Genomic DNA, 11,644 nt, shown 5'->3' with positions numbered 1-11,644 from the left:
AAAAAAATAATTAAACCAAAACCTAGCCATGATGGAACATTTCTTACTTCCATAAAAAGTAAGATCCCGGGGATGTGGAAGGGTAGATACACTATAAAAGTAATCTGGGGCGCCTGGGTTTCTCAGTCGGTTAAGCCTCCGACTTTGGCTCAGGTCAAGATCTCATGGTTAGCGGGTTCGAGCCCTGTGTTGGGCTCTGTGCTGACAGCTGAGAGCTTGGAGCCTGCTTTGGATTCTGTGTCTCCCTTTCTCTCTGCCCCTCCCCCGCTCGTGCTCTGTCTCTCTGCCTCTCAAAAATGAGTAAACATTTAAAATATTTTTAAAAACAAATAAAAGCAACCTGGTGCAGGGAAAACTGGAGAGTAACAAGAAAACAGCAAGTGATGAATGGGGGTGGAGAGCAAGGGAAATGGACTGGTAAATAAATGACATTGGAAATGTGGCTATCTGTTTGGATCATTACATCACAGGGTTATTTTATTATTATTTTTTTAAGTTTTCTTTTAAATTTACTTATTTGGGTGGGGGGAGGGACAGAGAGCAGGAGAGAGAGAGAATTCCAAATAGGCTCCGAGCTGTCAGTGCAGAGCCTGATGCAGGGCTCGATCCCAGGAACCATGAGATCATGACCCAAGTTGAAATCAAGAGTCAGATGCTCAACTGATGAAGCCACCCAGGCACCCCAATACAGGGTGATTTTAAATGTCACTCTGTACATAATTAGATCTGTCTTGTCACTATTATACTTACTGATTTATTTACCTATTTCTGTATCAGTATCACACTGTAAGGTTTTATATTGTATTTTGGTATCTTACAGGGTAAGTTCTTCCTCATTGCTGTTTTTCAAAAATTTACTGGTTCCAAAGCAATTTTGAGAACAAAGCTGCAGACATCATGCTGAGATCCTGGATCTCAAACTATATTACAAATCTGTAGTAATAAAACTGTATGGTATTGGCATAAAAACAGACATATTGATCAATGGAACAGAATGGAGAGCTCAGAAATAAACCTGTGTTAGATATAATACACACATATATATTATATATATACATATATATATAATATATATTGTACTTTTAAACTGTGTGAAACCCACTAATTACTATCCTCCCAAATTTAAAATGAGGAGAGTAGGTTTGACCAGAGTGAGTAAATTTCACAAGAATCCACTTCTGGCAGAGGAAACCTGTCTAGGGTCTGGACTCCAGCACAGGGGCCCTACTTGCCTTTGGGTTTATTTGATATTTATTTGACATTTGTTTAGTACCTACTATGTGCCAGGCACTGTTAAGGTGATGAATATACCAATAAACAAAACAGACACAAATTTCTGTCCTCATAGAATTATATACTGTTGTGTTGGCAAGACCCCGGGTTTATTTCATTAGTATGTTAAGATATTTAGTAATAAATACCCATCCTAACATTCTGTTCAGAGATATGATTAATTCTGAGCAGTATCCTGGTTATCCTTTCCTTGGGGACCTGACTGCATCCCTTTACAGAAGCTGGAAGGGTTCTGAGCCCAGACTTCCTGTTACTATGCTTCTTTTGACAAGAAGAGCTAGAATTATGCATTTATGACTTAGGCTTTATTTCCATGATGATTCCCAAACGATGACAGCCAATTGTGCATTTCTGATGGGAGTACCTCTGCTCCAGTTCTGCTCCGAGGGCTCGAGCAGCACCAGACCAGGACCAGGCAAGTAGCTGGAGGTTGGAGGTTTCTGAAACACTGGATCCAAACTCTACCTACCTGTGGGAATTCAAAGAATCCTTTCATTTAGTTATCTCCACAACCCCCTACACTTCCTGTAACTTCTGTCCCACGTTACTTTTATGCTCCTAGAAGTAGATCTAATGTGCTACTAGAAGTATGGTAAAATTTCTACGAAAATGAGTTTTTTACTTTTAAAATATTTTAACAAGCAGTGAGTATAACATGCTACCATAACTGATGAAGCTCATGGACATAATGAAGCAGATGAAAGTTTCTTGGCACACAAAGAAATATGAGTATCTAGGCTATAAAGCATGGAGTTCTAGGCATGCCCAGGTCTCAAAGATGGAAATCTTGGAGCAGACTGCCACCTGCAGGATAACTTCCCAACTAACTCTAGAAGAAAAAGCTGGCTTTGTATCAATGTCAAAGACCAATCCCAGTAAAAACAGATTTCGTGATAATCAACGGTGGAAGCTATGTTCCTTGCAGTACTTTTCTTATAATTAAGTATTAAATTTAATAATTTAGTACATAAACCATTAGTTTTATTTAAATAAAACTGCCCCTTTCTTTCTTTTTTTTTTTTAATTACTTCGATTCAATTCTCTTTACATCAATTCTTTCCCTTGCTTTTAACTGGTCAAAAACAACCACCTTCATTTTACTGAGAGATGAGGACACTAAAAACATTACAACCAGTCTATAAAAATATGGTAACTTTGGAAACCCTGCTACTTCCTAGTGGGTCCCTTTTATCTTTTATGGATTAATGACTATATATATGTATATATATATACATATATATGACAATATTTCTAAAGAATCTCAAGTAGAAGGAGCAACATAATAATCTGTTTACAAATGGGGAGTGGGGAGGGGGGAGGCAGGAAGAGAGAGTATGTAACAATACTGGTGTTTTTTTTCCTAACGTCTTACTGGCTATTCCTTTCACTAAGTTACAGGGAAGTTTCTCTGGCTTTAAAAGAGAAATAAGTTAGGGAATGACGTGGTGACACAGAACTTAATAGTATACGTAAGGGGCGCCTGGGTGGCTTGGTCGGTTAAGCGTCTGACTTCGGCTCAGGTCATGATCTCACAGTCCGTGAGTTCGAGCCTGGCGTCGGGCTCTGTGCTGACAGCTCAGAGCCTGGAGCTGTTTCAGATTCTGTGTCTCCCTCTCTCTCTGCTCCTACCCTGTTCATGCTCTGTCTCTCTCTGTCTCAAAAATAAAGGTTAAAAAATTTAAAAAAAAATGTTGATTTAAATAGTATACATAAATAACACACATTAGTATCAAAAATAAACAAAAGAGAAAGGACAGCAGGACTGAAACTGATACAAGCAAATCAAACTTTTTTTTTTTTTTTTTTAAGATTTTTAAACAATGTTTTAAAGTAATCTCTACACCCCAGGTGGGCCTCGAGTTCAAGAGTTGCAGGCTTCATCTACCCAGCCAAGCCAGGTGCCCTGAAAGAATACACTTTCATTATTTTCCTCTCAGAAAACAGGAAAGGGCGATTTTAGGACCTTCCTTTATCCTGGTGCAGTCAGTTCCATTTTTACCGGCTTCCTTCAGCGGCCCTGACCTGTGAAAGGACGTCAAGGTCTTCGATTTCCTTACCACTTTGATTCTCTACTCAGCCTGCAACTTTGAAATCACGTGGAAAGCTTGAACCAACGCCGGTCATTAGAATTAAATCAGAAAGTCTGGGGGGAGGTCAGGCCTGGTACGGTTTTAAAGCTTCTCTCCCGACTTCCGAACTTGCAGGGTTGAGAACAGACGTGGGTCTCAGCTTAGGCCGGGGGCCTCGGGCCCCTCCCGAGGCCCCTCCCCCCGGAAGCAGCCAAAGGCGGTCGCAAGCCTCCCGTCCCGAAGGGAGGCGCTCGCTATGACACACTCAGGGCGGAGACGCGGCGTGCGCCCTCCCGACCGCTAGGGGGCGAACGGCGTGCTTTGGCGCCCATTTTTCGGCAATGGGCCGGATCGACCCCACGCGTGCGCATGCTCGAGGCGTCCAGGAGGGCGCCGGTGCAGGTGACTTCCCACGTGTGGTGTGAACCCAGAGCGCATCATGTTGTGAGGAGATGGGGGCTGCTGTGTCTCGCGCAATCAGGAATTTCAACCTAGAGAACCGGGCGGAACGGGAAATCAGCAAAATGAAGCCCTCTCCCGCTCCCAGGCACCCCTCCACTAAGAGCCTGCTGCGAGAGCAGATGAGCCGTAAGTGGTGCAAGGGGGCGTTTGGACTCCGCGCGCGGGGTCCCGGGGCGGGCTTGGGGGTTCCACGCCCGTGGATCTTGGTCCAAGGGCGGGGGTGACCGGGATTGGCCGCAGTGACTTGTCAGCCGAGCGCGGTAAGGTGAATCCCCCAGGCCGGTGACATTGAGACTGTCCCATTGCGCCCTCGGTGGAGTGGCGGCTCCGCCCATTTCGAAGTTGCGGAGGTGGCGGCCGCTACCCCGGCCGTACTGGCCCTCGGAGGCTTTTATCTTTAATGCTTGAGGTCCGGAATCCGAGTCAGAAGTTCCTCGGAAGTGCTCTCTAGGAGTCTTCACAGAACGGTGGACGCCGGGCCTGACCTAGCATTTTGATTTACATGTACAATATTTCTTATATTGTCCGAGTGATTGTTCATTAAGCAAAAAATTAAAAGTGGCTGCCTTGTGTTAAATGCTAGGATCTTAGAGGGAATTTTCTTTGGGTTTAATATCGTGACATTCTTTTTCTTAGACCATCCAGAAATTAAGGGAGAAGTTGCTAGAAAAGATGACAAACTGCTGTCCTTCCTAAGAGATGTGTATGTTGATTCCAAAGATCCTGTGTCTTCTGTGCAGGTAATGTGTGTTTTAATTCAGCAGATAAGTAATTGAACCTTTTTGTGTTCCAGGGAAACGAACAAGAGAAGTGTGGTAGGTAGTGAAAGAGAGTGAGCGCTCTGCCTGTTTAAAACTGTCAATGTAGTTGGGACCAATGTACAGGGCATTGGCAAAACTTAAGCTCAGTGGCGATATTATTGTAGGATTTTGTAAGGTACTTCCAGTGATTGTCATTTGAAGAGGAGAGCTTTAATACTATTTTCTCATCTTTAAGTGGGTTGAGTTTTGTCCCAATCTCAGGGATTCCTTTAGTGTTGTGTTGTTGGTGTTTTGTTTTTTAAAGATATGTTCAGATAGGAAACGTAAAAATTGGGAGTTTATGGAATACATTGGGAATGGGAACCTATATGTAAGATCTATATATAAATACAGTGCACAAGTGCTTTGTATATATATGAACAAAACAGACTTAGTCCTTGGCCCTCAGTGTTTATAATATTGTGAGGGACACAGACATTAAACAGATGAGCAACCGTGAGTACATAATTACTGATACGACTGTGACAGAGAAGTATAGGCACTGTGAGTCTACAGAGGGACCTGTTTGTGATTGGACAACCAAGGGTGGTTTCTGAGAAAGGGACATTTAAGCTCAGGCCTGAGGGATGAACCTGAGTTAACTAGATGAGTTTGTTGGGGCAGGAAGGATCTAAGTAGGGGGAAGAGTGGGATTAAAGGAGAGAAAGTGCCAATGACAACTCCCAGCTATTTTTCCATTCGAAAATTCTCTGGTCCTCTCTGTTTAGATTGGTAATACTGTTTGCACAGATACACTTATTAATGTAATTTTCATTAGATAAGCAAAATAAAACTGATGTAAAATAAGGTTTGTGAATTGTTGCATGTAATAGCAATTATAGGGCTCATTTATCACCAGATGTTCCCGTAAAAAAGATGGAAGTGTTGATGTTCATTTTTTGTGTGTTAAATACTTCCAACAATAACAGGTGTTGAATAATACTTCTGACTGCTGTTTCTCTCATGCTATACTAAATCATGCATTAAAAAACTGGCCCTTGGGGAGTGAAAAAAATTTAAGTTTTTATGAATACAGTTACATAGATACAATACACAAGGAGATATATGGTCGTATTAAAATTTGGGGGAAAAGCCTAAAAAGACTCGAATGACAATGAAAAACAGGTTGAAGTACCTATTTATGTTTTGCCCCTTTTTCTCTTTTGGGTAATTCATAGTTTTCTTAACGATTTGTGATGTTTGTAGACATTAGTGATACTGTGTATATATCAATTTTGTTTATTTAAAAAAATTTTTTTTAATGTTTATTTATTTTAAAGAAGAGAGATAGTGCAAGCAGGGAAGGGGCAGAGAGAGAGGGAGATGCAGAATCTGAAGCAGGCTCCAGGCTGTGAGCCGTCAGCACAGAGCCTGATGTGGGGCTCGAACTCAAGAACTGTGGGATCATGACCTGAGCTGAAGTCAGATGCTTAACCAACTGAGCCACCCCAGCGCCCGGTGACTTTTTTGTGTTTATTTTTGAGAGAGACAGCACATGCCAGTGCACGCACCTGCACAAGCCAGGGAGGGACAGAGAATCCAAAGCAGACTCTGTGTTGACAGCAGTTAGCATGTTGCGGGGTTTGAACTCATGAACCGTGAGACTGTGACTTGAGCTGAAGTTGGATGCTGAACCAACTGAGCCACCCAGGCGCCCCTTTTGCCTGGCTTTTTAACTTAATATTGCTATTCAAAATTCTGTCAAATATGTTAGTCTTTTTGTTTTTCGTGGTATTGGAAGTCTGGATGCACTCCAACATAAAAGCAGTTTATCCTGCTGTTATGACTGTATATTTTCTGTTAAAATCTTTATTTTACATAAAGATTACAGTGGTGTGTGGAGATCTTTTCAACTGGATGGCCAGTTGTCTAAATATAATTTATTGAATAACCAGGTCTTTTCTCCACTCACTTAAAATACTAATATATGCAAGTCTGTTTATGGATTCATCAGTTCTACCTGCTTTTCTATTTCGATACTAGGATCATACTATATTAATTAATGGAAGTTTGTAATGTGTCTTGATATCTGTTAGAACCTTCTATCCCACACTACTCCCCAAAAGTTTCATGACTCTTGTCACAGTTTTTTCCAGATGAACTTGAGAATCAAATGGTCAGGTTCTTTAGTAAGTCTGATTTGGATTTTTAGTGTAATTGAATTGGAATGTACAGGTTAATTTGAGAATTAACATCTTTGTATTACTCAGCTTTGGGGGGATAGAGGGAAGGTTGCTACCATAGGATCTTTTTTCACCCTAAAGTTTTTAATTATTGCCAATTTGCAGAAAGTGAGTGATTTTTGTATTACAGCTACCCACATTGCAAGGTTATTTCTATTAGTTTTTCGGTTTGTTGTATTTCTGAAGATTCTCTCATATCAGCATAGAATTAGTTTTCTCATAACGTGTACTACTACGTTTATTGTGTTTGTAGCATTAACATAGCAGTGAAAATTGGTATTCTATCCTGCTGTTTCCTTAAATAGGGTGTCTTTAATGTTTCAGCCTTAATTATAATAAAGTGATATGGTTTCTGATTAAAAATACTTTTTTCACATTTGGGACTTTTTTATTGTTAATTTGCTCAGAGTTTTTGTTTGCTTTGTTTTTTCTTTTAATCAAGAGAGGATGTTGAATTTTCAGATACTGTTTCAGTGTCATAATGTTTTAGTATTTAATATTAAACAGAAGGGAAATTGAATAAAAATGTATATCGAGTGGAAGAAGGATTACCTGGGAAAGTTAAGAGAAAGTTAAGAAAGATAAGAGAAGCTTTGAATTTTGGAAAGTGAAGAAGTTTGAGTGAATATTTCAGTCCAGAGTTACAATATAGAGGTAGAAGAGTACTATGCTTTCTGGAACCAGTTAGACTTCATTACAGTCAGGGGAAAGTGTGAGCAATAAATTTGGGAGAATTGAGATAGGATGGAGGTAATAGAGACCCAATCATGAAGATCCTTATTTGTCTTGCTAAGAAATTTGGGTTTTATCTTGAGGACAGTGGAATGTCATTGAAGAGTTTCTTATCTGATTGGCTTCATAATGGGCTGGAAGGGAATAAAATGCATTTTATCTAATCAAAGGAGACCAGTCCGGAGGCTTTCGTAGTAGTGCCCACAGGAGACTTTGGCTTGAACTAGGTTGATGTAGTGACCAGGAGAGAAGTGAATGTGTTCAAGAGGGACTTAGAAGTCATTATCAATAGGATTTGGTCATTGATTGGATGTAATGCATGAGGGAGAGGGAGATGTCAGGTATAATATGACATAACAAAAGCTTTAAGTTTTGGAATGAGATACAGAGGGAAGTGATATTGGTCACTGAGATAGGAAATATGAGATAGAATTGGATTTTCAGAGGAAAGGGGTAATTTCAGTTTTAGATATGTTGATTTTGAGGTGCTTGTAGATAATCCAAGTAAAGATGCCTTTACACATTTGCGAATTTGGATCTGTAAGTAAGGAGAAAGGTCTAGGTTTGAGATCAGCTTGGAAAGTTATTAACACATAAGTAATAATGGAAGTGTAGGGTGTGTGGGGGATTACTGTAGTAGAATGTGAAGACTGAAAAGAAGGCTTGGGCCAGAACTGGGAGCACACTAACCTTCAGGGGGCAGCTGAAGAGAAAAAGTCCACAAGAACAAAGGACCCACTAGAGAGACAGATGGAAAACTAGGAAAAGGAGTGGCATGGAAACCAAGGGGAAGGTTATTATGGTCAATGGCATCAGATCTATAGTGAGTATACTTGAAGCCTGAAAAGTGTCTTCTGCATTAAGATCTAATCTAATCCTGGATCAGAGATCACGAATACCATCTTTAAAGCTTAACTAGAGAAAAGGAAACTGGCCATAAACAAAGTGTTGTTCTGGGTTTGGTGAGCATTTTTAAAAGATAGTGACTATGGCATTTTTATATTTTGGCCAAACAGCAGCAGTAGGCAGGATACAATTGAAAGAAAAAGGAAAAGGGAATGATTGGCAAGGCCAAGTAATGAATGAAATACAGGGCACAGCACAAGGATTATTACTTGGATGGGACAGACAGATGGAAAGATGGGTGTACATAGGTTGGGTTTTTTTATTATGTTTGTGTATTAGTTTATTTTCTCTCAAGAGGCAAAATCCCTAGCATATTTGAATTCATTTAAGGTGTTTGGAGGTATTGAATATGAAATAAAAAACTAGGAAACAGAATGGAGATTATCAAGTAAGTTATTAGGGCAGCATCAGAATTCTGCCCTCCTAAAACAGGTTTAAGCTAATCAATTCATTTTTGTTATTTTAATATGCATGAAATAATGTGATGAGTGGATGGTAGACAATTGATTGTTATTTTGTAGAACTACCTAGATTTCTTAATGATGATTGAGCTGTAGTTATAAAATAGTGATTTGCAAAAGTGCCGTTGAATGTGTGGGTCATTGTAATGAGAAAGCGTAGTTTGGAGAAGCATATGTAGCATTTATTTGAAGAATAGTGGAGATTTGAGAAGCATGAAAGTAGATGTCACATCTTTTCTCTCATCTTGAAAGCCCTTTGTTTTTGTTTTTTGATACTAGGTAACAGATGCTGGAAAACGTCAAGAGCCAAAGGAGTTCAGATTGGTAAAAGGCCAAGACTTTAACATGATGAGTATTAAGAACATTCCCAAAGGCAAAATTTCCATTGTAGAGGCATTGACACTTCTCAATAATCATAAACTTTATCCAGAAACGTGGACTGCTGAGAAAATAGCAGAAGAATACTGTCTAGAACAGAAAGATGTAAAATCCCTTCTCAAATATTTTGTTACTTTTGAAGTCAAAATCATCCCTCCTGAAGACAAGAAAGCAATACCATCAAAATGAAGAAAATGTTGAAATTACTTTTCCTATATGTATTCCCCAAACCCATGCCCTGTTTAGTTTCTCATTTAGTTTCAAATTGCTGAGTGTTAAAAGCTCCCTCCTTGGGAGAGCATACTATTTATTGAGCTCTGCTGAATTTTCAGGATTGCTGGTAGAATGAATTTTGTTTTCTTGTAAAGTTTAATCCGGTTTAGGCATATGTTCGTGTGTAATATCAGCAGGACTAATCACATGTATACATTTATTATAAATAAAAAAGTTAATGTGTAATTTAAGCACATCATATCATCAGCTTTTAAATTGATCATATGATCTCTTGGGAAATGTCCTGTATCTCCCTCATTTAACATTCAGGGTTTTGCCATCCAATTTAGGTGATTAATTTATTCTTCCTATGGAATTGTGAAAGTAAGAGTTTTCCTACCTTTTGTGACTATATTGTTAGGGTAAGGGAGACTTGACAGTGAGGTAGGGTAACAGTATTTCCCAAATGAAAGCAGACAGGAAAGTGGACACAAAATCAATAGAAAGTACATTTTTATTATTATAGGGAATAACAGTTAGTGAGGACTTCTCTTGTTTTGAACTGGTTTTATGTATGGAATAACTTCTTAAAATTATGAAAAGGAATTGATATTTATGAAATTTTAGCAGTCTCTGTTTTGACAAACGGGTAATCCAGAAGCTTTCAGAGAAGCAGGCAGTCGTGAGAGCTGTCTGGAAAAGTAACTTCTCTGGATTTAATAGAGAAAAAACAAGAAAATTGTGAAGAATGGTTAAATCAGAGAACCATGGTAAATTGGTAAATGAAATTTGGTGATGAATTATATGTATGTTTTCTCATTTAAATGCTGGTTGAAGGAAGAGAGAAAAAATTGCAAGAAGCGTGAAATGTGATTATTGGAAGGGACCTGGGAAATTGCTGCTCGTCAATTGAACTAACTTATGAGTACAGTGTGTATTGGCACTAAGGTCTTGAGTGAGGTTATGTAAGTTTAGCTCTGTCATATTACCACCCGTGGGATCTTGGGTAGATTGTGTAGCCTCTTGGAGACTGAATTTTCTCTAAAAAATGAACAAAATGCTGCCTTATTTAACTAATGATTACCGTGAACATAAATAACAATAAAGGACTGGACAAATAGGACTTGTTTTTTGCAATTAAGAACAGAGAGCTGGGGAGGTTTCATGACCTATTTAGGCTTATTCTCTAGTTTATGACATAGCCATGTCCAAAATCTAGGTTTTCAGATTCCTAGTGTTATGTTTTTTCTGGTGGGCCAAAAAGAAGCATATTTCAAAAGAGCAGGAAGTGTAAGTTACAGGAATATTGGAAATGTGGTAAGAAAAGTTCCAGGTTATCTGTGTCCTTCTGAAGGAATACAGACATGCACTACTTCCCAGGGATTCCCTTGGGAATGGTATGGAAGATGCTAAGGAATTCAGCATGATGACGGAAGGAAGCATTTGCAATGCTGAAAAGAGAAAAATGGGCTGAGATGGGAAAGTTTAAGCTTGTTTTCAACTGCAGGTTCATTACGTGAATAAACTGTACCTTGTTTATATTTGGTTCAAAAGTGTTCTTTTAAGAAAACAACTGTATAAAATTGCATTTCAAAGTCAATCCGTCCACAAAACTGTTTTCCTTTATCAAATAAAGGTCAATACTTGAATTACAAATACTGCTATTTCTGAGCCATTTTCCCTATTCAGATCTACTACACACTGTGGTTAGACGTATGTAAATCTGGCTGTTATATGGTGTCACAAGATAAAATAAAGTACTTCCATATCTTTCATTGGCCTTGTACTGCTTTTTATTATATGTAGGAGAGCATTTGAGTAGTAGTGGTGTCACAGAAAGCATGGAGTTTAGATTTAGAAAACCTGGGTGTAGATCTCAGCATCACCACTAGCCGATAATATCTTAAAAGCAGTGACTGTGCTAGGCACTGGTCTCGGTGCTTTACATTTACGAACTTGCTTGATATTTACCATAGGCAGGAAGAGAAGTACTGTTTATCATATTTTACAGAGGAAATTGAAGCACAGAGATCTAAAATAACTTTTCAAAGATGAGTAAGTGTTGGAACCTGGATATAAACCTTAGTAGTAGATTGTTTTCAAAATCTTGTGCTCCTAAATGTTTTACTGTGTTGCCTCTTTGGGAT

The 11,644-nt window shown here is 39.1% G+C and overlaps 1 protein-coding gene and 1 long non-coding RNA gene across 2 annotated transcripts; one reads left to right on the top strand and one right to left on the bottom strand.

Annotated features, from left to right (window-relative positions):
• Positions 1-1,579: 1,579 nt before the first annotated feature.
• On the bottom strand, positions 1,580-3,570 carry LOC122220196. Its single transcript, XR_006202716.1, has 2 exons — positions 3,351-3,570; positions 1,580-1,762 (listed from the first exon to the last, which is right to left on the bottom strand). It is a non-coding gene; the product is annotated as an uncharacterized LOC122220196 (long non-coding RNA).
• Positions 3,571-3,729: 159 nt separating this feature from the next.
• NDUFAF4 (NADH:ubiquinone oxidoreductase complex assembly factor 4) lies at positions 3,730-11,272 on the top strand. The gene is made up of 3 exons (XM_042939388.1): positions 3,730-3,950; positions 4,461-4,564; positions 9,186-11,272. The coding sequence occupies exons 1-3, from the start codon at positions 3,815-3,817 to the stop codon at positions 9,471-9,473; spliced, it is 528 nt and encodes a 175-aa protein (XP_042795322.1). The 5' UTR covers positions 3,730-3,814; the 3' UTR covers positions 9,474-11,272.
• Positions 11,273-11,644: the final 372 nt, after the last annotated feature.

Source organism: Panthera leo, chromosome B2 (assembly GCF_018350215.1).
Source record: "Panthera leo isolate Ple1 chromosome B2, P.leo_Ple1_pat1.1, whole genome shotgun sequence".
NCBI classification, from domain to species: domain Eukaryota; kingdom Metazoa; phylum Chordata; class Mammalia; order Carnivora; family Felidae; genus Panthera; species Panthera leo.
The sequence above is the reverse complement of the archived record's forward strand: the minus strand, read 5'-3'. Positions and strand labels throughout refer to the sequence as shown.

Bases quoted from the DNA above. Each gene is read 5' to 3' on its own strand.
- NDUFAF4 (XM_042939388.1), top strand. From the start codon at position 3,815: ATGGGGGCTGCTGTGTCTCGCGCAATCAGGAATTTCAACCTAGAGAAC. The intron at 3,951-4,460 runs GTAAGTGGTGCA...TCTTTTTCTTAG, and splicing joins GCTGCGAGAGCAGATGAGCC to ACCATCCAGAAATTAAGGGA. The intron at 4,565-9,185 runs GTAATGTGTGTT...TTTTGATACTAG, and splicing joins ATCCTGTGTCTTCTGTGCAG to GTAACAGATGCTGGAAAACG.